The sequence below is a fragment of the Uloborus diversus genome, chromosome 1 (genome assembly GCF_026930045.1).
Source record: "Uloborus diversus isolate 005 chromosome 1, Udiv.v.3.1, whole genome shotgun sequence".
Taxonomy (NCBI): Eukaryota; Metazoa; Arthropoda; class Arachnida; order Araneae; family Uloboridae; genus Uloborus; species Uloborus diversus.
The window spans coordinates 230,627,176-230,653,256 of record NC_072731.1 but is presented as its reverse complement, the minus strand read 5'-3'; the positions used below and the strand labels follow the sequence as shown (position 1 = coordinate 230,653,256).

At 32.5% G+C, this 26,081-nt stretch overlaps 1 protein-coding gene across 1 annotated transcript in view; it reads right to left on the bottom strand.

Moving 5' to 3' along the window:
- LOC129225748 (N-alpha-acetyltransferase 60-like) overlaps positions 1–25,858 on the bottom strand; it is a 29,512-nt gene extending 3,654 nt beyond the window's left edge. The window contains exons 1-5 of the mRNA XM_054860250.1: positions 25,743–25,858; positions 24,589–24,739; positions 14,680–14,809; positions 11,359–11,455; positions 8,739–8,976 (exon numbers count right to left, since the gene is read on the bottom strand). Of these exons, the coding sequence (XP_054716225.1) occupies positions 8,739–8,976; positions 11,359–11,455; positions 14,680–14,809; positions 24,589–24,698 (575 nt within the window). The 5' untranslated portion in view covers positions 24,699–24,739; positions 25,743–25,858. The remainder of the gene's footprint in view (positions 1–8,738; positions 8,977–11,358; positions 11,456–14,679; positions 14,810–24,588; positions 24,740–25,742) is intronic.
- Between the last annotated feature and the right edge of the window lie 223 nt (positions 25,859–26,081).

Genomic DNA, 26,081 nt, shown 5'->3' with positions numbered 1-26,081 from the left:
GAAATGTGCAGATCAAAAATATATGTTTGTTTTCTATCTTTATGAACAAACTTTTGCGAAAAATTTTTTTCTTTGTAAGTGCTATGACGATACGAAATGATCGGCACCGGATTGCCAGACTTGGCGCTCACTCCTTTTGATGAAAATACAAGGAGAAGAAAAATCAGTCTAGTCTTCAAAGATTTCATGTCCTATATTCCGTGGGAAATCTAGAAATTCACACAGCGCAGCATTTCGAACTAACAACATGGGTGCAAGTTTGGTTATGTGTTCAAGACGGAAAATATTTTCAGCCCCCCCCCCCCAAGCATGCTTGCTTAAGGAAAAGTTTATGTGTATAAATGTTGTAGATTTTAACTATGCCAGTTTTGGAATCTATGTTTGATTTGAATTTTAAGCTTTTTTCTTTTTCTAACAACATGAACTTACTTAAAATACACCGCCAGCTCAGGTATTCCATCTGAGGACTGGATTTCAATTGGTGATTCAGATTCAACTCTTAAGACATTTTAAGAACTTACATAATTTTCATTTATGCCTATAAGGTTTGCAGGGGAAAAAAATACCTGCAAATGGAAAAAAAAACGAAAGGATGATCGAAAATAGCATGAGAAAAGGCTAAACTTTCAATTAGAGCCGATTATTTCGAAAAATCAGGGAGAATAGCGAGACACTCCCCGGTCTGCTATGCAGTAAGTTGGAAATAACAGAACTATACCTAAAATAAGTCAAACGGCGCGAGTCTACAAGTCACTCCTCCAAAAGCATGTTGCAAACAAAACAAGCCCATGGCGGAAAATCGAGAGAATGTCGATGTGAATTTGTGGTTATGGAACAATCCAGTAATCAAAGCATATATTTCAAACACTCAATTTTTCTTTTTTAAGTAAAAATTAAAAGAACGTCATCGAATTTCTTTCCGTCCCGACCTCCGTCTCAGAAATTTTGTGCAAGACGGAAATCCGTCCTGAGACGGAAGGTCTTGCACCCATGACTAACAACACTTGGACTAAACATGGCGGACAGAAGCGCGCCATTGTCCAATCTCTCCGTATATAGGATCTCTAGTGCAATGCAGTGGTGTTCCCATAGGGTATACTCCACATATGCCGCATACTCTCAAACATTTTTTTAGCCTATAATGTATACCTTCAAGCTTCAAACGTTTTCACATAATGACATATTACGTATATGATCGCATACACATATTGTGCGTAATGGATTACTGGGAGTATACCCTCAGAAAAATAGATGGGAACATAACAGGTACAATGTTATTTTAACGTCCATTACAGCGTCCAAACTGAACCCTTCATTCCAATATAACGTCCAAAATTAAGTTTTTTTTTCCCCCGTTATCCTGAACAATAACTATTCGAAAACTAATGTTTAAACATTTTGTATTTTTAAATTTAAAATATTTCATTTGAAATTGTTTAAAGGGTGACATAGGATGAAAGAAACATAAACGATTAAAACCGTGCACTAAGAGTAGAAATTATATTTACGAATATATATTTTTTGGAAAAAGTCAAGAAAGTGAAAAGTTTCTATAATATCTGTGCAAGAGAAGAAGATATACAGTGGACGCCGGTTAGTTGAATCAGTGGTTAATTGAATCAACCGCTTTAATGAATCAAATTGTCAAAGACAAAACAAAACCAAGCTTTATTGAAATAGCTGCTTTATGGAATCAACACTGATTTGAACAAATGTGATTCATATAAACGGCATCCACTGTACTTGGGAAAAAATCTCAAATTTTTCAGGTATATGTGTAATTTATGGATACTATTTCAGCATAAATTTAAAACGAGAAAGAAACTAGCAAAATTATGTTTTAAATGTAATGATTATATTACTTTGTTCGTTCCTCGATTCTCTTTTGAGACGAAGCATAACTTTGAATACTATTCCTGCATTAAATAAAAAGGCTAAATAACATGCAATACGTTATAAGGACCTCCTGTTGTAGTGACCAATTTCGTTTGGATGACAGGGGTCATTATAACGAGCATCAATTGTATTGCCCCGAGGCGAGTGTATAAGAGAATTTTTAGAAATTCGACTATTTTATTGTATTAAGTGCTTAAAGGTAAATAATAGCATATTTTCTGTTATTTACCTTTGAGCAGATGAGAGCCTTGTAAATTTTTATAACAATGGGATTTACTGTGATTTTTTTAAAAATTTGTGTTCAATATTTCGAACAATGGAATAACCCCATATAAATGATTTGTACGTAATTTTATTTTAGATTGATACTTGTTTATAAGATGAAAAAAAGAATTACAAAGGAAATAGGATTGGCTAAATTAAAAATTAATCAAATCTCCATATTTTTACTTATTAAAATAAATTATGTTTTTCAACTGAGGTGGAAGAACAATTTTATTAAAAATAAATTACGTTTTTTTCTTTTTTTTTTTTAAAGCATTTTTTTCTCGTCTTATTTCAGCACATTGATTTTCTCTCAGGAAATATTTCATAAAAAGTTCGTGCAACTCGTTAAATTTTACCCAATTAGTATAAAATTTTCAAGAACTAAAAAATGAGCAATATGCATCAAAGTCAAAAAAAAAAAAAAAAAAAAACGTAGAATTAATTCATATTTACTAAAACTGCACAATATTTAAAATTTAGCAAAAACTCGAGCATATTTTGAACTTTCAAAATAAATGTCCAAAAATGTTTAGTCTTTTAATTTCAACTTCAACAACATTATTTTATTTCACTTCACATTGTTAAGTTCAAACTGGTACAAGTAATGACTGCATTGAAATTACTATTTGAAAAATAATTCAAGAATATATTTGCTTTTCATTCTTTTTTTTTTCTTGCAATCCAATGAAAATAAACTCACTCAAGTAATATCACGATTCTTTTGTCAAGAAGAATCTAATTGTTGTGGTACATTACATACAGGGGGAAATAATGAAAATGTAAATTTTTTTTAAATAAGAAATTGGTTATGAAGATTAAACCTTTGTTTGACATGATAGTAAAATTTAAAGGTGAATTTTTTCAAAAATAATTGAAATTTGCTAGATTCTAAAAACATACATATGCTACTTAGTAAAAATTGTTTACTACAAATGTTCACATTTTCCATTAAAGGTTAACAGGTTAATTCAAATGTAAGTTTTGCATATGAATAAGTATTTTTAAGGCAGTAATTTATATTTAAAATTTTCTAAGATAATGTTATATACATTTTTTAAGGAAAAGTGCTGGTGCAAATATTTTTTTTTTAATTTATAGTCCTAGATTTAAAATAGTCTGCATGTTAAAGTCTCAAGGAGCAGCTTTGTATTCCTAGTAGTGCCATTCTTGCTTGTGATCTCTAGTATTAGAATAAAAAGTTATTTGATATTCGAAAAAAGCGCATATTTTTTCATTTAAGATTGTAATCTGTAAGCAGTATTTTGTTGATACTGGTGTACCGCGATTATAATTTCTTTGCATGCCATTTGATGCTTTTTAAACGTCTTGAATACTAATTTACTGATGATGTACAATTTTTACATATGAGGAAGTAAGAAGCAATAGGGCTGTAAATGCCAAAATTAAAAATTTGGAAAAACACTACAAATCGCAGGGGAACCTCTCCTCTGTCTTGGGGTAAGATAGTACTATTAGCCCTGGTAGGTGCTGCTATATAGCATGATTTAAAAAAAAACTTTAATGAAAGCCTACCTAGGACCACATTTTTAAACATATTTTACTTGAAATTGTCCACTTATATCCCTTTGCTTCTCACTGCTTCATATTTGAATCAGATAATCTTGCTTCTTACGCTTTGTTTAAAATTGACAAGTTGTATGCAAGGAACTGCAAATGTAGGCTTATTGTGATTTTGTTGAATTGTGCATGATTGATGATCTTTTTTGTCCAAAAGAAAATATGCAAATTTGTAATCAGATTTCTGAATAGCCTGTTGAAGATATTAATACTGGCCGATTTAAGTTGTATGAAACGCTTGGCTTATGTTTGGAACTCAAGTACCATCTGGATCTGAGCACATTGAATAAATATATGGCATAGCTGTTGTTAAAACTTGCAAACATGAAATCTTTCATTTAGAGTAAAATGAGTACTGTTGATGTAAAAATCAAATTTCTTGAATATTATTATATTTTAAATCAAGTCTTTAATTTGTTATGATGGGAAAAAAATCAAATTAGCTTCTGCATACTCGAGCTGTAGAAAATATATTACTTTCAACAATTTTGTCCCCCAGTTAATACAGAGGTAGAAGTTCCAATTTTCTTAAAATTCCTAACTTTTTAAAAACTACCCTAAAATTTTGTCCTGAAATTCCATTATTTTGCAGAAAAAAAAAGAAAATCCCACTGAAATTGATTCAAACTTTTTTTACTAGTCTTGTTAACTTATATTGTTTACGTCTTGCAAACTGGCATGTGAAATGGCAAACACAAGACTTGTAAATTAAAATTTTTAGTTAAGGTCCAATCAGTGGCATAGCTACTGTTTTGGCCGCCCAGGGTGGCTCCTCTTTTTGCTGCCCTTTCATTAACACATATTAATCCAATAAAAAGATCGAAAATTATTGAACTTTATTTAAGGAAAAAGACAAACTAATTTAATCCATATTCTTCCTACAAAAAGAGGGAGGGAGAAGCGGCCCCTCTCCCAAAAAATGCTCTAAATTTACGTCAAAAACCACCTAAACTTATGCCAAAAATTAATAACATTCGAGGGAAGGTTTTTTTCTGAATCTTCTTCAAAATTGAAGTTGGTTTTAGCCTTTCGTGACGTTGGGAGGTCAAGGTTTTTTCTAGAATATTTTCCGAAATTTATGTTTTGAAGATACCATTTTAGTCTATTTTTTAGAGGAAGTTAAGGAAATGAGGAAGGTTCAGGGGCTCACTATGGAATTTTTTTAATTTTGAGCTCTGAGAAGCACAACTGACGCAGTAAGAAACAAAGGGGTTTAAGTGGAATTTTTAAAGTTTCTAGAAAAATGCGTTTCAAGTTCAGACCCTTGATAGGCTTTCATTGACGTTTTTTTCTAAAAATCATATTGTATAGAAGCATCCATCAGAGCTACTAATGCCAGATCCTGCTCTAAAACAGAGATGAAATTCTATTACCATTTGTACTGATTATCTCGAATTTTAAAATTTTGGCACTACATTTTTTGTTTCTCACTGCCTCAGTTGTAGTCATACAAAAATCTTACATGTTGAAGGTTTTTTTCTTTGCCTCCAGTAATAGATTTTAAGTATGTCTCCCTTTTTTTCTCCGACATCAAAGGCGCTCAATTGCTGCCCAGGGCGAACCGCTCTCTCCTCCCTACCCTAGCAACACCCAATTGACATTTAAGCCACTTTATTATCAGGTACATTTTAATGAAAACAATAACACAAAGCACTACAGCAAATTGTATGGTGCGGCAAAAAGTATCACATATGAGATTTGTTTCTATATTGCATATATTGTCGCCTTAAAGCAGCAGTAAGACATCTAATCCCATTAATAACACTAAGATATCCTACTGTTGCTCTGAGGCAATGATGTAGAAACTGTAAAATGAAAAAAGGAAGTTAAATTAATGCTGTCACAAGCATCAATTCTTTAAAAAACTTTAAAACGTGCATGCATAAATAAAAAAAAGCAAGTATTTTTTAATTTTTTCTTTTATACAATTGAAATTAATACAATCTCCAAATGAAATCAATACAAAACTTGCAGTTTAATCATATCCTGAAATTATACATTAACATATTTGATTTATTGTCGAGTTTTAAGGGGTTGTTTCAAGTTTTGGCCTGCTGCGCTAATACAGTGAAACCTGTGTAAATTGACCACTTGCGGTGCACTACTTGAGTGGTCAACTTACAGAGGTTGATTTATATGATATAGGGCTAATTCCATGCCTGAAAAAAGCGGTCAACTTCGACAGGTCTTCAACTTACAAAGGTGGTCAACTTCACGGGTTTCACTGTACAAGCATTGCAACACCAATGCAGTAACTGATGAAAACTTATCAGAATAGTGTATCATTACGATGGTCAGAACATTGTCATTGCAATGCACATCAAAAGGCCGCGAATTTCAACAATCACTTAAAGCCTTTCTTAATAACTAAAGTGTGGTATGAAATAGGTGAAATATAATGGTGTGATGGATTTTAGTGCAATAAATTTGACCTGTTTTGCATCTGTCACTTTCCAACTTAGTGTGCATGCAGCATGTCAACATAGCAACCATATGTTCCTATATAACTCTTGCTTTGACTTATGCGCGGATTTTAAACGATTAATTCTGAATCCCCCTGTATATACCACTGAAAGTAAGGGGAAGTAAAAACAATACTTATTATTTCAGTTATTGCATCAGGTAATTGGGAAAACTGTATTTAGTAGTTTCAATTTTATACTTTCTATCTATATTTTAAAGAATAATATATATAGTCTTTATTTAGATGACTAAACAGGGGTCTGTCCAGGATTTTTCACTGGTCCTGTCTTTGAATTTTTTTAAAAAATTAAAAAATCAAATAATTTGAAATTTTAAAAATTTAAATCAAAAGTAATGCATTAATATATATTAGACTAGCAAAAAGTACACAGCATTGCCAGGGTCAGTAATAATTATGAGAAAAAATTGCTACATTCATTCGTTTTCTGCTTTAACTGAATGAATGAACTCAAAACACATCGCTTTGACATGATTAAAAATGGAGCTTCTTCCTTACCCATAAATTAAAATGACAATAAGTATTTATAACAAAATAGTATTATTTTAGAAATGAAAAAACTACGTTTAAGCATATATACGAATTTGACGCATTTCCAAAATATGAAATTAAATTTCACTTGTTTAAAAAGATTTATCTTTTTTTTAACATAGTATAAAACCATCTCCATATGGCTATAACAGTACAAACTTTTTTAAAAAATTAACAGCTGGTAATACCCCTGTAATTTTGGGGGAAATTTCAATTAATGTGGGTTCTAACTGTGATTTAAAGTGTTACCAAATTTGCAGTAATCATTTTTGGATACCTTGGATAGGACTCTTCCTCATTACTTTGTAAACTGTCTGTTAATAATTTTTGTCGAAGAGATATTGTTGCCAAATACTGAGATACTTCTGACAACCATGAAATGATGCTAAACATTTTCATCTGAATTGTTTCCCAAAATAAGTAGTAAAATTTGGCCATTATTTGTTACTGCATGCAAAGACAAATTAATAGAAGTTTTTTTTGCTGTTTTAGTTGGCAGATTTTTTTACATTTTAAGAAAAGTTTTAAAGATTCTTTTAACTGCGATATTTTACTTACATGGTGAAAACCGAGAAACAGTATTACATAGTCTTTAGCTTTAAAAACAGCAACAGTTGAAAAAAATTGCGAAATGCCTTAGTCTTTGAAATCTTTCCGCAAAAAAGTTTGGCAAGATTTCTGTTGGTCGATTGGATAATGAATAAGTGTCCAATTAACAAATAAATAAAAAAAACATTAATTGCATCAAAGTTACATCAAAATGGAAAATAATAATCCAAATCTATTTATTAATTGCCAATCTTGTGCAAAAATGTTACTTTAAGATTTGATCTGAGAAAAGTCTTGGAACAGTCAGATCAAAAGCAAAAATATTCAACAATACAACAATTGTAGCTATCGACAAGGAGTTGAGATAATATACTAAATACTGCATTGAGTTGAGGAAAGCTTTTGAGCATGGAATTAAAAACTTATAACTTGTTTTTATTCTACTCAGAAATTTCGAACAGGTGCCATCTTCAGCAAAAAAATCATAAGAGATTTTTTATGAAAATCTTGTTTTATTGTCCTCAATGGGGGGGGGGGGTCCCCCTCTCCATAATAGGATGGAAACTATTCTATGCGTTTTTCTGATGCATAAGCTATATTATTGTAAAGTTTCATAAAAATCCATTCAGTAATTTTGTGTGAAAGAATTAGTAACAAACATCCATACTTACAAACATTTGCATTAATAATAGTAGTGAGATCTGATTTGCTTTTCCACTTTATTTAATTAATAAGTTTATGAAAAGTCTGATTTGGTAAGTCAGTTTTTTGTGTAGGGTGCTTTTTGGTTGATCAGAATTTTGCGAAATCTTTTAATTAATTACTTTTTAATTTATTTGAACTTTGTGAAGGGTCAGTAAACACACCCAAATTTTCTCTGGCCAGACCCTTGCAAGCAAAAAAAAAACCTTTTGGAAAAGTGATAAACATCTTAAACACTGACTGATGCATTAACTTTCATCATAACTGTAAGTACTTTCATAAATGTTACTTTTTGGGACAATACGTTTTCAAATATGAAACATAGACACCGCAAAAATTCAGGACCTTCTACATTGAGGTGTTAACAAAAGCATTCATGTTTTTAAACATTGACGTTGAAGTTGCAGCCCTACAGCATTACAAAGTACAAACATGATAAATATTCAATTAAATTTTTTCTTGTTTGTACATTGTAACATTATTATTACTATATTCATTTACCAAACAAAAATAAACATTTTATTCCATTTAGTGTTACTTTTTACTGTCAGAAATAATTGTTAACAAAAATTGAAGTAGAAATAAAAGTTATACATAACACAACAAAACATAACACATACTAAATAAATTACACAGAGAATAAGTTGCCAATATAAATAAATTATTTGAAACATACTACAGTAAAATTAGTTATGTCAAACAAAGATACACAATATACATATAAAAAGGATATAGAACTGTCCAGGGTGGGTGGCCTCCATTCACATATAAAACATACGAATAGCCATCTTTAGCAACTCCATGTACTGAGTAATATAAAGGCAAATAGGAATGAAGAGAAAAACTTCTTCGTTCATAAAATTGGATAGCAGTCGTATTTGAAGTCAGAACATGTAAGTAGATTGCTTTACAGCTATTACCTTCTGGGTTTTTGGTCAGGTGGTCGACTAAGCTGTTTAGTAACAAAGTGGCTAAGAGAAAAGTACAGAGTAGCATTCAGAATAACTTAATTTCATCATGATTTTTTTAATCACATATTTTAGCTGACTAGTGCCATTAATTTATGAGTTAGAATTTAAAACAAAATGTTACATTCAAAAATATTACACATAAAATAGGTTGACATTGTATGTAAAAATAAAAGAACAAGTAAAAGCTTTTTAAAAGCTCAGCAAACAGCTGTTTTAGAGCACCAAAACAAGCCTCTTCATCAGTGCAAAGAAGAATGGTTCACAAAAACCCAACCGTCAAGGAAACAGCTGTTTGATGACTCAAACTTTTTTAAAAACTTATTTCCTTTTATTTATGTTGTCTTATTTTACTCACAAGTTAATCCAAATGATTTAACTTCTTTTGCTTCTAGAAAAAGTATTTGTTTGCATATACACCCAAACCTGTTCTTATGTGTTTTTTTTTTTTTTTTGTGGGGTATATTAAAATTTGAATCAGATTGGGATTCAATGGTTCAAATTATTTTTTAAATGAGTGCGAGGTAGTATATCTTCAAGTGACGACACAAGCACTCCGATGGGAAGTCAGGGTGACCTCCCAAAAATTTCCTTACTTGGGAAATTTTGTCTGACTACTCGCCAAAAATTATCATCACTTGGTTTGTTTTGATTTCTTTAAAGATTACAATTTTGTAAGTTTTTGGATTATTTTCTATGTGAGACTTTTTTTTATGCGGTCCCTATCCACTGCATTAAAAAAATATTTTTTAACTGTGTTGCGAAAACAACTTTTTAAAGCTACTCGTAAATTTCGAAAAAAAAAATTTTAATGCAGTCCCTATCCACCGCATAAAACAGGTTGGGTGTATTCATTATCATGATATTAAACTGAGTAAATAATAAGGGAGTTTTAATGCTTACTAATATCTAATTTAACAAAGTTTAGCATAGCCTAGCAATGAAAAAAAAAATAGCGTTGAAGAAAATCAAGGTTTTACCCAAAAGTAGTTTTAAGTGATTGAGTTCTAAATATTACAATAAGTGTAAAAAATTTATGATGTGATGTTAACTGGTTAATTTTTGCTATCTAAATTAATAATGCATATTTCGAGTTTATTTATGAACGTTTCTTTTCAATTACGAAATTTTAATGATATGTCACTATTTTTATGGTTTTAACGCCTCCACCCACCAGTTACGTAAGCTAACTTAGTGCGAGTTTTATGGCAAGCAAGAGCATTAAATAAAGATTTTAAAACAATAGTTAGTATGTTTTTCCAAAATTTTGAGTTGTGTTGCTTTTGTTGCCAGGGTGTGATATGAATACATGCTTGGATTACTTATTCAAGTAAAAGCAGAATAAAAATCAATAAGCATTAATTCAGAAATTATTACTCAAGTACTTGAAAAACATTCATTGAAAGACCTTTTAAGTTTTATTATTTGTAGCTTTAGTGATGCAGATACATATAATATGAATGGAAGTAGAGTTACAACCATTCAAAATTATAAAAAATATATTTTGGTGATGAATTGATTTTGGTAGAATTTAAATTTTCCCAAACCCAACATCTTCTACCTGCATCTGGCAAATATGTACTAACATAAGATGATGCATATCAAGGTATGTTTGTACTTGGAAAGAAAAATACGACCTGATAAGATTTTAAATTATACAATGCACTTCTCTCCCAAATATAAACAGTTAGAACTTGCTTATAACCAGAACTGACTTAATGAGGAAATCAGAAATACTCTGTTGGCAAAATATTACGCCTTTGGGAGCATAACTTGCTTTTAACAAACAAACTCTGCTTAAAACGAGCAATATCTTTGTGATTCATAAAATTTCCACTTCTACTTTAAATTTTCTTTTCTACAAAAAATTCCTTTAACATCTCTTTTTTTTTTATTTGTGAGTAGAGAAACATTTGAACGTTATATATTTGTTGACGCCAATGCTATCATTTTTGAGAAACTTCTGATAACATTGCAGTCCAAATTCAAACTAAAGCTGATTAAAAAAAAAGAAAAGAAAGCAACAACTATAATAACAAATGTGAAGAGTTTGAAGTTGAACTACACTCGGGATTTAAACTTCAATGGCATTTGATGTTCAGAAATTTTTTTTCAAAATCAGGCAATGTTTTTTCGGTAATGAGCATAACTTCTCGAAAAACAATGATACAAGAAAACTACAATAAGACATTAAAAAACCAACAAGCAAAAGTATGTATGATTTTTTTTTCACGAATCTATTTTTTACTAGCATTTGGTTATAATGAGCAAATATTGCTGCCCCTTCGCTCTCGTTAAAAAGGACTGTACAATTTTGTTAAAAATTACTGCAAGAAGGGAGGAAAATGTTGAAACAGAACTAAATAAAGTAATTTTATTACATACCAATGCCATTTCGCCTAAACTCTTCAACAACTCCCAAAGTGAGAATGTAAGCTACTTTTGTGTTTTTAGCAAAGTGTGACGAAAGTAATCCTTGGTCCTATAAATAGAGTGATGACATTGAGTATTAAAAGAGAGAGAGAGAGTTATGCTACAAATATATAAGAACAAACTTTATTGCAGTAGAATACCTTCATAATGCCAACCTTTAAAACGCAATTTTCTATAAAACCCACATCTTTTCAGAAGTAAACAATAAGTATTTCAGTTAAAAAACAAGTACTCTATTTTGCCTTTTAAACCTAATTCTTTGGCAAACTAATTTTTCATAGAACTTCCCGTATTAATTCAAAGCTTTTAAATGATAATTAGTATTCACAATACATAAGTACCAGATTGCTCTTGTAAATGCAGCTGTTATGCAAATCATGAAGCCAGTAAAAGTGGACGATAATGCACTTTCTTTTTTAGTTATGAAACATCTTATACGTGAATGATACTATATGTTAAAGTGCATAATTTGGGCTTTAATACTCATTGCAATAAAAACTTGTTCTAATTTGCAAATATATTCATGTATTCTGAATATTAGTTTCAAAATTTGTGAAATGATATATATAATACCAAAACCTGTATAACGCACAACCTCTGGTCCCAAGGTGTGCACTGTGCATTATAACAGTCTTCTACTGTACTAGCATTTTAGAGCAGAACTTAGGATGAAATGCATTTTAAAGAAACATTTGAGCTGCAAGTCATTTGTTGACTCATACTGAAAAGTTATGAAGAAAAACTAGAGACATACCGAGTAGCACTTTGGCCTAGTACCGAGAACTTGGCCAAATACGGAGTTACCGAGTACCAATTATGTTTTAAGAAGAACCACCGACACACACACCATAAATTTTGAACTTATTGGAATAGTAGTATAGACCTCCTCATAATAAAATATAATTTATAATAATTCTTAAAACAAAATTCCAGATAAAATTTAATTATGCATTATTTAAAAGATTTTAACTGTGTCAAAAACTTTACAAAAAAGTTATTTTTAAAATTAAAAATAAACACAAATAAAAGGTATGATTAATCAAGTTGGAATTAAAACATTAATTTATTATAGTTCTAGCTGACAAACATAAATATTTTTTTAAATAAAAAAAAGAGAACAAAAAAAAAAAACAGCGTTAAAAGCACAAACGTGCAGGAGCACTGTTGACACATATTTCTGCATTACAAAGAACATCTTATTCAGTGCATAGAATGTGAGCTAATAAATGTAAAGACATCCAACAAAAAAATAGACTTTTGTCAGATGTCTTTAAACCCATAAGCTCACATTTTTTGCATTGAAAAAGACATTCCTTGTAACGACAGAACAGGTGTCTGCAGTGTTCCTGCACCTTTGTGCTTTTAATGTTGTTTTATTTGCTTTTATTTTTTAAACAAAGCTATTTTTATATTTCTTATAAGTTTTTGCTTGTAGAAAAATCCATTTAATAATATAAAAATTTCATATATTCTATGCTTACCTTTTTCGCCCCATTTTTAATAAATATGTTTTACTAACTTAGGGGACATTAAAATAAATATTTAATCCTTTGAAGCATAACAAACTTCATTATTCTCAAAATTTAAATTTGACTTGTAAATAATTGCAACATATTATATGCTTGCACTTTTTTATTATTTGTAAGATATGTTTTGAAAAATATTAAATGTTTTACAACTACTCGGTATTGGCCGAGTATCTGATCAAAATTTGGATAAGTACAAAGTGCTTGGTACGTCACTAAGAAAAACTTTTCCACTTTTTTAAAGAAATCTACATGTCTTTCTTTTCTCGTAAAAATAAACACAGATAATTCTAAAGAATGGTATCATATACTAGCTAAATTGAAATCAAGCTTTTTTTTAAAGTGGTGGTCCCAAGCATTAACTTCTCTTAAATCGGCTGCTGGTTTCCCCAATCCTCCCTTTGGAGCAAAAACATAATCTTACGAGGTGTGATCAAAAATTATGGTGAATGAATTTTTATAGCTGCAACAGCTGAAGCTACATCCATATGCTGTAATTTGTCCAGTAACGTAATCATCTGAGACTAACAGGGACAAGTTGTAACACGTTCAAAGTTGTCAGTCAGCTGCCAGAGCCACCAGAGTGAGGTTAAGTTTATCCTGTCTGGGATTTCGAACAATGCATTAACAATAAGTTTTGTTTTTAGTTGCAAAAGAACTCATGAAATGTTAAAATTGCACGGTAATAATGCACGGCGATAACTCCGAAGACTGTGTACTAGTGGTATGACCGATTTAAAAACGGAAATGAGCCTGTTGACGACGAGCAATGTGCAAGACGTCCAGTAACCTCAAAAACAGAAGAAAATGTGCAAAAAGCGAAAACAGGGATTCGTTCAAACATTCGAATGACTATTTAAGAGCTACCAGGTGACCTTAACATCTCATATGATTCTGTTCAAAGTATTTTAACTGATGAGTTGCAAATGAGACAAGTGAGGGCAGAATTTGTCCCAGACTTTTGAGTGATGAACCGAAGGAAGATTGTCTTTGCAAGTTTTTGGCCGGAAAAGGTGTTTCTGTCTGTCCGCATTCACTATACTCAACGGATTTAGCACCACTCAACTTCTGGCTCTTTCCAAAAATGAAAACTGTGCTTAAAGGAAAACGTTTTGACACCATCGTTGACATTGAGAGGGCCACGACAGAGCAGCTAAAAGCCCTTCCGAAAGACGCCTTCCAGAAAGCACACTACTTTGAAGGAAAATAAATCAAATTTTATGTAACCTTATTACTTATTTAAATAAAAATTATTCACTGTGTTTTTTTGATCACATCTCGTATACGTTCTTTGTTGTGGTTTCCTGTATGTTTGAAGTTTCGTGAAAAATTTTCAAATATTTTTTTTTCTCAACACTTTTAAGTGGCCAGTCATTCATGGCAATACAATACATATCGCACCCAAAGGGTTAAAGGGATTTTTTTTTAAATTGGAATTCCCTTAGAATATTTTTTGAAAAAGGTTATGCAAACTTTCTAGCAGCTACTACAACTGCAAACTCATGCTACATATTTGATACACTTTTAAGACACCACAAAATAATAATAAATAATATTTTATGTGAGCTCTATGTTTTTTCAGTCCACTGAACTTTTTAAAAATTAATTTGTTATTTTTTTCTGCATTTAAGCAGTTAGGTAAATATTTAAAATTATTGACAGTTGCATAATAAAAAAATGCATTTATGTTTAGAAATGTACATCCTTTTTGCATTATGTATACATGCATAAATTCTTTAATGCTTACCTCTTTATTGCATTTTGATTGAGCCTTTATTTCTGCAACAACTAGTCCAATAATTTGTACCCTGTAGACAGCAGCTAAGGAAAAAAACTTGTTGCTGGATGTTATGTCTTTATACCAACTGTCAGGATATCTTAATGAGTAAAATACATATGATGAGATGAGAGAGGGTCAACTCAAGACACAAAAACACTTACGCAGGAAATAAGTATGAAAGTCAATTTCTTATAATAATACACTGGTGGACAAAATTAAGAGATGGAAGGCATTTTAACACATTTCTCGGAAAATATCTGGAATATAGCTGGATAGTTGGTTGTCATATAATAGCACTATGGCGCTGGTGTCGCAGAGATGGGTTTACATATTCTTGTGGGCGTTGCTAAGGCAGCATGAGGTATAAAAGTCCGCAGCCAGCTTCTAAGCTCATTCCACTCTATGACACAGTAATGATTTGTATGGTGTTTCCTAAATAATCTTATTGTTTTTTTGGGTGAAATGAGTGAACATCATCGTTTAGTCGAAGGTATGAGGGGAAAATTGTGGGTAGACTTAAGGTAGGGCAGTTCCAAGCTCAGGTTGCTAGGGAATTGAGTGAAATTATAAACGTTGTTTCGAATTTGTAGAGTCAGTTTAAAAACAGTGGGAGTGTCCAGAAGATCTGGACAAAGTTGTCTGAGAGCAACAACGTCCAATAAGAACCAGTATTTGTTACTTATAAGCTAAGCATCAGAGGACGTCTATTGCGACACCATGTCTAGGGACCTCGCTGCTGCCACAGGAACATTAGTTTCAAGCAAGACAGTTGCCAGGAGGCTCGGTGAAAGAGGAATGTAAGCCAGTAAGCCCGCCATTTGCATCCTACTCGCTTCCTCCCACAAAAGAGCGTGTACAATGGTCTAGACAGCACAAACAGTTGACACAGCTCCAATGGGCTAATGTTCTTTTCAGATGAGTCCAGATTCTGTCTACAACCTGATTTCCGGCAGATATTTATATGGGGGGAACCTGTGATCTGATACCAACACAGTAACATCATGGAAAGGGACCATTATACTGTTGGAGGATTGTTGCTTTGGGCAGGGATCATGCAAGATGCCTGCACACTACTCCATGGGTTTGACACTGATTCCGTGAATGCCCAGAGGTAAAGGCAGGAGATCCTACAACCCTATGTGTGTCTTTTCAGGAGTGCTGTTGGCCCTCAATTTGTTTTTATGGATGACAATGCCGACCACACCTGGTTGAGAAGTATTGGAAAGCGAAGATCAGGGCCGATCCTAGGGTGTCGGCCGCCCGTGTGCAAACTTAATGTACCGCCCCTCAAGAGTAATTTGCATATTTTGACTAATCTTTAACGTCTGTATAAATCTTTCTTTAAATTTCTGTGCCAAGTTCGAATTTAAAAAAGGGGGGGGGGACAGAAGAATGATCTTATAAAAAGGAAGAAATTTTTTATAGTAAGAAAGTCCTTAGGTACATTTTATATCTTTGAAGAAAGTAATAGATACAAAAATTTACTAGATGTAAAAACGCATTTTATAGTAAGATAAATAAATACCTTTATGCTGTTGTAAAGAAACGAAAAGTAACAACGTTTAAAAAGCACAAATTCGCAGATTGCCATCTGCGAATTTGTGCTTTTTATACGTTGTTACTTTTCGCATTTTATAGTCTTTCTTCGGTGACATCAGAGAAGGGACGGAGGAAGGGGAAGAGCGGGGGGAGGTGTCAGGGGTTCAGGGGAGGAGGATTGCTCCAAGAAAATTATCGAAATTGGTGTATGAAAAATACTTTTAGTTAATCTTTAGTTGTGTTTGGTTGCAAGGACAAAAGAGTCAAGTACATTCAAAGTGCATGGAGAAATTTTCGAAATTGACGTCAAATACCGCAATTTAGGAACTTTTTTCGAGAGTTTAGGTGAAAGTAATGTTGCAGTTCTTTCCTAAAATTCTTTCAAAATTGAAATCAATTTGAAGCTATTATTTAAGACCGTAGCTTAGGAAGGATCGGCGTTCTTCCCGAAAAATCTCCGAAACTGAAATTTTAAACCCGCAAGTTTGAATTACTTTTGTTGACGTTGCAAGGGGAGATTCAATCGTCTCCCATCGAAAAATTTTGAAATATAATTTTAAAAACGCAAATTTAGGCCGTCTTTGGTGACGGTAGGGGATCTGGCGGCTATCTTCCAGTAATTCCTCGGCACTATTTTTTCAAAAACCCGTTTTTGGCTAGATTTGAAAAAAATAGGGGAAACGTGAAAATATTCCGAACCAAAATATTTTTCGGAACCGAAATCCATTATACGCTATTTTTGGGAAGGAAGTATTTTGGGGCTCTTAAGCGGATACTTCTAAAATCGCAATTTTATATTATCTTTGGTGATGTTAACAAAACTGGGAAACTTCTACGGATCTTTCGGACATTTTTCAATATTAATATCTGAAATATATAACTATAGACTTTTGTCCACTTCACCTTGACGATTGATGGATATGCCCTAGCGCCGTGAAAAGTTACATAAGCCTGGAAGTTCTCTTCCGGAATTCTTTAGAAATATAAGTTCCAAAATCGTATTTTAAGCATTGTTTGATAACGATGGGACTAAGAGCGGGCGGAGGTTCAGTGTGCCTTCACGAACTGTGTTTTTGAAACTGAAGTCAATTTCAGGCTAGTTTAGGCAGGAAGCTCTGGCTCCACGGAACCGTCTAAAAACGAAATTTTCAGGTATAGTGATTGCGTTGGAGAAAAGGGGGATCCGGGGTCTTTCCCCAAAAGTTCTTGAAACTGATGTTTGAAAAACGCAATTTTAGTTTGTTTTTCAATACGTAAAGTAAGAGGGGGTGGAATTAGGGGCTTCTCTAAAGACGCTAATTGAGACTGTCTTTGGTAGTAATGTTTGCGAATGGATTTCGGGGTCCTCCACTGCAAAAATTTCGAAAAATGCCAAAGCAATTTTATGTGACGTTTGATGATAGGAAGGGCTGTCGTCTGAAAATACGTTTTGGATTTTGGAGCCAACATTTTTAGGCTATGTTTGATTAAGTTAAGGTGGAAGAGCTGAATCAGAGACTTAATTTGGTCCTTAAGGTCGATGGTTCAACCAGCGAAATTTTCCGAAAGTAAAGTCCTAGAAACGCAATTTTAAGCCTTCTTTAGTTTGTCAAGGAGGTCATGGCATCCTTTTGGATCTTCGTTTTGGAGCTACATTTAAATTTGCTTCCCGGGGCAAGGGCTCTGTCCTCCTACCTTATCTGAAACCGAGCAGTTCATTCAAGATTTTAATCAGAAAAATTGTCGTAAAGGGGGAAAAGTAAAACATTTTAGTTCGTCATTCATATATGTTACTCTCAAGGGAGTCGCAATTTTCCACTTTCTCTCCACGCATCCACGATTGTTAAACAGAGTTTGTTACATAGTTTGCTGTTTGAAATGCTTGCGAGAGTATCTAATCCGTATAGCTTTTTTTTTAATAAATAAAATATGTCTTCATTGTTTAGGTCTATAAAAGCTTGGGGGGGGGGGGGGCAAACATTAGTGGCCGCCCTCGGTGCTCCTTTTAGACTCTACCATTTCATGCTTCAGAAGGGGGCCTTTCCCCTCTCCTGTATCCATGCCTGATTGCCGATTCTGTCACAAACTTTGCAACCAAATGACGAATGTGTGTAAAAAGTAGATGGGTCATTCCAAAAATAAAGGTCTCTTTCAAGAATTGGAAAAAGAAAAAAAAAATTTTTAAATAGAATCAAAATAATGCTTGAGAGGTTTGTAAATATATACATGAGTACAGTTTGAATATTGGCCGCACACTTTTTAAAAAATATTAGTCATAAAACTTAGAAATGTAACCATGTAATCTGAAAAATGTCTCCTGTGTTACCATTATTAAATAATTCTTTTCATGCTTTCATATGAAAGTAAAGAACTATCTCTAAGGTTCTAAGACATTGATATAAATGCACTATTACTCTGCCTTATAATTTTTTGTTTGTGAAATATTTTTCCTCTTTAAATGGGATTTTTATGTCCCCTGTGTTACCTTTATTGTATTTTCCCAATGTAAAACTTTATGCAGCTCAGTAAAAAGCACATCAATACAGTAAAAATATATTAATATTTACTTGGACTAATAAGTTATTGCATATGTTTTAATTTGATTTTCAAAAAAAATTTTTCCCTTTTGTCCAGATTAAAAAAACATGTTGGTAACACAGGGGACATTCGGTAACACGGGAGACATCAAAGTAACCAAGTGGACATATTGAATGCAACACTCTGAAAAGTGGGGTTTTAATCGAACTAACAATTTATTTTTCATATACATCAATGGGTACATTAAATTCATAATACAATCTATTCCCGTTCATCTTCAAAGTTGGATTTTTAAGAATGCCTAAAACATCATCAAAATTGATATACGATATGTCATTTTCTTTCACTATAAAGTTTTTCCCACTGTCGTCAGTTGACCTTAGGAACATAACTTGAATTTCCCCATCTTCCTCTACATCACTTTGGGCAATTCCTATGTATTTATAACATGACTTTAATTTTCGCCCTCCAATTATTCGAATTAACAAATACGTCCCAGTTGTGATCCTCTTCACAGACGGTTCCTCTATATGTTTCGGTTCAACAGTAGAAGAATTAGTTGAAGTGTTCGACTCAGCATCACTACCCTCGGAAGAATCATTGCTACTACTTGAAGAATAGACATCAGATACCTTTAATTTTTTTTTAGTAGGGTTCTGATGTGATGTTTGCGGCAATCCCAAATTGTTTCCGACTTTTCCTTGAGTCACACGCAAAACGAATTTTTTAGGGCCGTAGCAACTGCAAAATCCTCGTTTGCTTTCTATCCCACAGAAGCAACTGAGATCTCTATAATGAAGAAATTCTTCTGTTTCAACAATTAGTTGATGTAAACGCCTTGTTCCATTGAGAACAGGAATATTTTTAGGAAGCGTTTGGAGAACAGCTTCAATTTCTTCTTTTGTAACAACGTATAATTTTATTTTCGTTGCCTTGCTCAGAAAATGAATGAATCTGTACACATCAGATATATCTGTGCCGCATGAGGTTATTCGATCAGCTATTCTCTTAAGTGTTCCGCCTATGCCATCAGCGGCACCTTTACCATGTCCTGATTCGAAAAAGGACCATGTTCCTCGTTTGAATCCAAATTTGAAAATTTTCTTACTGAATAAATAAAAATTATTTTTTTGTTTATATTGTGTGGAGGGACCATCGGAAAAAATATGTACAGTATCAATATTGGGCTCAATTACTTTAATCATTTTCATGATGGGTGCTAAATGAGCCCAAATTGCACTAGGATCATGTTTGTTGCAAGAGGATACAGTACAAAAAGATATTGCTTGTTTTGCACTACCACAATGTAATACTCCAGTGTGCAAAGTTATCTGATTTTGAGACGCTCCGTAATGATGTGCTTGAATTTCTTCAGCTAATTTTAAATTATAATTCTCACTGAAATCTATATGCAAAGTAGCTTCATTATTTTGCAGATTGTCAATGCAACTTCTATAAGCTTTATACTGCTCTCGAATGTTATGGACATGTTTCTTGAAATCAACTATTTCAGCTTGGAATTTGTCCACCAACACAGAAATTGGAGTAGTCATCTTTTCCTTCGTAACTTTTTTCACAGTTATAGTTTTCTTATTTTTTTCGTAGGACTCATTTTGGTAAACCCATTCATACCATTCAACTAGAGTGTCAGAATTTATAATGTTTAAAGGAACACATTTTTTGTCACATGATGGGCATTCCCTATACATGCAGTCTTTTGAGTTTGTGCTGCACACTGTCAACTCTATTAAGCTATTATAATTATCTGTTTTCAAAATTTTCATTTTCTTAAGAGCATTTACTTTGAATTTAATATTGGAATGTAATTTACACAAAAACGTATTTCGGGTCTCAATAGAGGGGGCTACCACGTAAAATGGGCGTCTTGCAGCAAAAGAAGAATAAGAGCATCTTCCACCTTCGTTAAGAAAGTTTTTATGTAAATTTTTCATAGTGTCAAGTAAGTACCTCTTTTGTTTTTTTTCTGAATGTTTTGTAACAGTTTCTTTTTTGCCGGCTGTTGCTCTGCTTACATCATCTCTTAAAAAGAAATCCTGAACACTTCCATTTTTTACGGTCCGTTTCTCTCTCTCAATAGCTCTTTGAATCCTAGATTTCAAACCTATGGCTTCAAAACCGATTTCTCTCATAATACGGTACTTTTTAATCACTTTGCCTGTTACAATTTTTTTAAAGAGTGATTTCTTCTTTCTTTCCTGCAAATTTTTATATTGTTTTGTCATTGAATAAGTTAAACAGTTATATTTAAGGAGTTGCTTTGAAACTTTTTGAGTTGCAGGCGAGTTTTTCCCAGGGAAATTTGCTCTCATAAACTGTTTAGTTTTTGAACGAGGACTCAAAACTTCTTTTTTATTTTTATCTGGTATGCTCTTTCTATATACTTGTTTCCTTAATTTTCCTATCTTTTGTGTTAATTTTTTATTTTCTATTTTAAGATGTAAATTATCCTTATAAAGCTTTGTTCTGTTTCGTCTAATTTTCTTCCTACCAGTGCAACTGCGCTTATTTATGCCTTCATCTGGTGAAAATATTAATGTAGATTCAAGCTTTTTCCCCCTCCTTTGTTTGGCCTTATTTGTACGCCATTTTCTTCTATTTAATCGAAGTTCTCTAGCAGACATATCAGACTTTAACCGTTTTGTTGCATGATATCTATCACGTGCTTTTTGTTTCGACTTTTCTTCCTTACTTTATTTATTTTCCTTCGTTCTCTATAACGACGCTGCTTTTCAGCAGCTGTTAATGCCATTATCTGCAACAAAAAGGGGCAAATTTACTAAAAATTTCATTATTGTAGATTAAGATACATTATTTAAGACAGATACATTAAATTAAAATCCTGCTGCTTATTTTAAAAACTACACTTCTTGAAATTTAAACAAAACAAACGAAAAAAAAAAAAACTAGTGCTCTTTTCCATTAAAAACATTTTTAAGTACCAAAACTGAACTCATTTAATGATAACTTAAAAAAAAAAAAAAAAGATTTAAACTTCTTACTACAGAAACTAAAATAGAGTCTAAGAGAAGAAAAACGTTCCTTTTAGCCCTCCTTTGTTTCTTTTTATCACAATCTCTGACAAAATTTGGATATAACCAAAGAAAAAAGTTTTTAATTGAATTCTATTAAACATACATAATATTCATATAATTAAAAATAAATACTGAATGTTCTTTCAACCTAAATATTTTTTTTCTTTTAAAATTTAACTACAAAACAAGCTCAGAAACAATTAAGTCCCCTATGTTACTTTGTTGTCTCCTGTGTTACCAAGATCATGGTAACACAGGGGACTAGTAACACAGGGGACAAAATTGTATTAAAAGTTCCCCCTGTAACAATGTTTTCATGGAAACAATGCAAAAGTATATGATTTTCTTTCTTTTAACTCAACCTCAAAGTTTTAACATGGATTAAACTAAAAAATAATTAAACATTAATAATATTTAATAGTAACACAGGGGACACATCAAAAAGACACCTACCTCTAAAGTTCTCTTTTCTTCACCTGGAATTCTTCAAAAAAGCACATGTGAAAAAAATGGCTACTAAACATGAATAATAACTTGTAGAAGTGCATGTATAGCTATTGTTGCCAATATTTAAGTAACAAATTCTTATTATAATATTAAGAATAAGGAGGCAGTAACACAGGAGACAAAAAATTAGGGGACACAAGATTTTCCTCCATAAAATAAAATTAAATTTGAAATTTTACCTTAAAAACATGTTAGTATAATATCAAGTTCACAAAGAGTTGAAAAGAAAAAAAATCATATTTTTAAAACACTAATAACATGAAAAAAATTAGGTTTAAAATTAAAGAAGTGCTGTTGGGACATGGCTTTTTTATAGGACTCGATTTCAATAACCCAATTTTAAAAGTAAATAATGTACTTTTTCTAAAATTTTAGTAATGTATTAAAGAAAAATATGTCTGACCTATCATTTTTAATGTTTACATTTAACTTTGGAATAAAATTTGGGAAAGGGTTACAACTTAAAGTCTTGGACACCAAATGTTGCATTAATTTTGGAATGACCCAGATATTAATGGACAATAAACCAACACAATGTTCCCTAACATTTTATTTTTCTTAAACTATGCTATGCTGTCGGGAAATCGACACATACTTTGACAATTGAACATTTAAAAATCAGCATATTTATTCTACTTATTATAAGTTATTTTGTGAGAAATTCTTGAGGAATTTGTCTTGATTATAAGAACTATATGATGCGGCCTGCGGCCGCCCCTTGCTTTGGCCGCCCTTGTGCGGCGCACACTCTGCACACCTGCTAGGATCGGCCCTGGCGAAGATATTCATCCAATGGATTGGCCAGCCAAATCTCCTGTCCTTAACCGTGATGAACATGCTTGGGATGCTCTTGGGAGGGCTATTGCGATACGCCAACCCTCACCCAGAACCATTCCAGAGTTAAAAATCATGCTGGTGGATGAGTGGGAGGGTCTCCACAAGCACTCCTTAACTCTCTCATTAACAGCACGTATACTCGTTGTGCATGCTATCTATCTGTTAGAGATGACCATACACCATACTAGAGGTGACCACACTCCATACAAGCCTCACTTCCATTGCCATCTTTCATCCTGAAGTTCAGTTTACATTGGACATTTGGCAATAACTCTTGCCGATGAATGACAATTTAATTTTTGCTTTGCACACACTATTGTCTTACTATAAGTTATATCCATACCAAATTTCATTAATTTTTTTCCAGTATTTCTCGAGATACTTGGGAAAATACCTTCCATCTCTTAATTTTGTCCACCAGTGTATGAATAGTTAAAAAACAGTTTACATTACTTATTTTTGTTCAAGACATATACTGGATGACTTCAACAAGAGCTAATCCTTATTAAACCAAGGAGTGATACAACTAGATTTACTTGTGAGAAAATTCCATTTGTAGTAATAAAATATGTTTTGAGTTAATAACACTTTCACTCACTAAGGCATAAGTAACAAGATAAAATGTTCGAACACTCAACCCCCTCTTGAGCTATTGGCAGCAAAACTGAATCAGCAACTGTACCCTTTAAGGTCAACATATGGAACAAATTTTGCTTGATTCTGCCTTGTTACTTCCTGAGATATAGCAGGTATGCAAAATGGAGAAAACTTATGATTGTTCTACCCTCCTTGAAGGAATTGACGCTAAAAACTAATGGGCAACAATTCACAAAGGTGTCCAAATGTGTATCAAATTTCGTTCGATTTAATGCAATAGTTTTTGCTCTAAGACGATCACAAAAAACCCCCGACTCATATACAAACAGACATTTTCCAAAAATGTTCCAAATGTACTCGATGCTCCTCAAACAGGGCAAATCCGGCAATCAAAGTTTAAAAATAGAAATGTTTCACAAATCCAATACTTTCTTCTATATATTAGATATAGAAGTTATAATTATACCATTATATTAAATAATTAAATAGTGTTTATAACAGTTTTTATGAGAAGAAATATACCTAAATATCTCTTCCAGTTAAAATATTGTAATCCTCACGTTAAAGTTTTAACACGATGCTAAAAATATTTTTTCAAAATTTTAGAGCTTGATGTTTTACTGGTTTTTGAAACATACAGTTCAAATAAGTATTTCTTTTTCATAAACATTTTGTTTTCAACAAAAATTATACTATTTCAGACTTAAGACCAGTTAAGATTGTATTTTCATTCAGTTTTAGGTTACAAATTAGTTTTGTCGGTAATGAAGGAGAAACATTTCTTTTTTAACGTGTGTGTATGTACATAAAACAACATATACATTACTCGATAGGGAACCATTCTGTGCATAGTTTCTTTACTTCTGGCACATCATCTGGGCATAAGAATCTCAGTTGAACATTACTATCATTGCACAATGGTACTTGTTTGCTCATTAGCTATCCCATCTTGAACATACAACTTGGCACTTGACTCTCTATGGAAAAAGATAAATAAATGTTTAATTCCAATGAATTCATGATTATATGGCCAAAATCTTTTAACAAAATGAATAATCACTAAAAGATTACCATCCATTCCTTTAATGGCGGAATTTCAAACAAAATTCAATGATTAATTTTGTAAAATATGCGTTCGAATGAGTATATCATAATTTGACTGTATTCCAGGCTGATGTGTGCAAAACAGGGACAAAACTACAGCCTCTGGGTGTCATAACTGGGCTGCAGGTATATTACATGCAATTCTTCCTTAGCTGTGGCTTAAGGGTGGATACTTACTGCTTATTACCTGAGCTTTTGCTTCAATTTTTTGAGTTTAACCGCACTATTGCTTGTGGACTCTCTTTGAGAGTGCTAATTTCATTTTAGCCACCAGTTTCAAGGTAATCTCAGATACAATGAGAAGGCCTCTAAGCAGCTAATGCCTCTACTAGTTTTTAACTACTCCAGACTGATGAGTCCATAACAATGATTGAAACAGTAGTATCTGGATGTCATAACCAGTCTGTCCGTGTATTGCCTGCCTGTATATAATAATTTAATAAAACCAACTTTTTACCTAACTAACTGAATAACACCTTTTGGGTTGCTTTTGCTGTAATGTCATGGAATTACTTATTTCCTTACATAATATTCACAACTTAAGATTTTATTTTAGAGTGTATATTAAGATTATATTTAAGAATAAATACTACGATAAAATCAAATGCATCTTTTCACAAATGTTTTGTGACAAAACCAATAAAAATGTTATGGAAATTTTAAAGAAAATTTCATTAATAAACTTCATATGGATATTATCGTGAAGATAAAGTTAAGATGCTGTAACATATTTATGGTTTGTTTCGATAGAAAAGCAAATAAATACGGAAAACATCAAGAAAATTATTCAAATAAAAGTTAGGTCAATTGTTTGTAACAAAAACATTTTTCAATGAACGAAATGAAACATAGATCTTATTAAAAATCCTAGTTTACCTCCTTACGTAGAAGAGTAAAATGTAAACAAGACATGTGTAATTGCCAAAACTTCGATAATAATATGCTTTAAGAATGAGTTACATCAATGAGCTTCAAAGGACATCTGGAGTGACAATTGGGCTTTCGAACCGCGTCTGGTAAAAGGCAGTTCAAGGAGGAGGCGCACAGTGGAGTATTTGACTGAAAATCCTGGCAAAAACTAGTTTGAAATTTTCACTCTTCCGAAGGCGACACCCATGGTTGCGTTCGACGAACCTCACCGGTCAACCGGTAAGTAACCAGTTACTAACCGCCCGCGTCGTTCTATGATCAACCGGTTACTGCAGCGGTTATTAT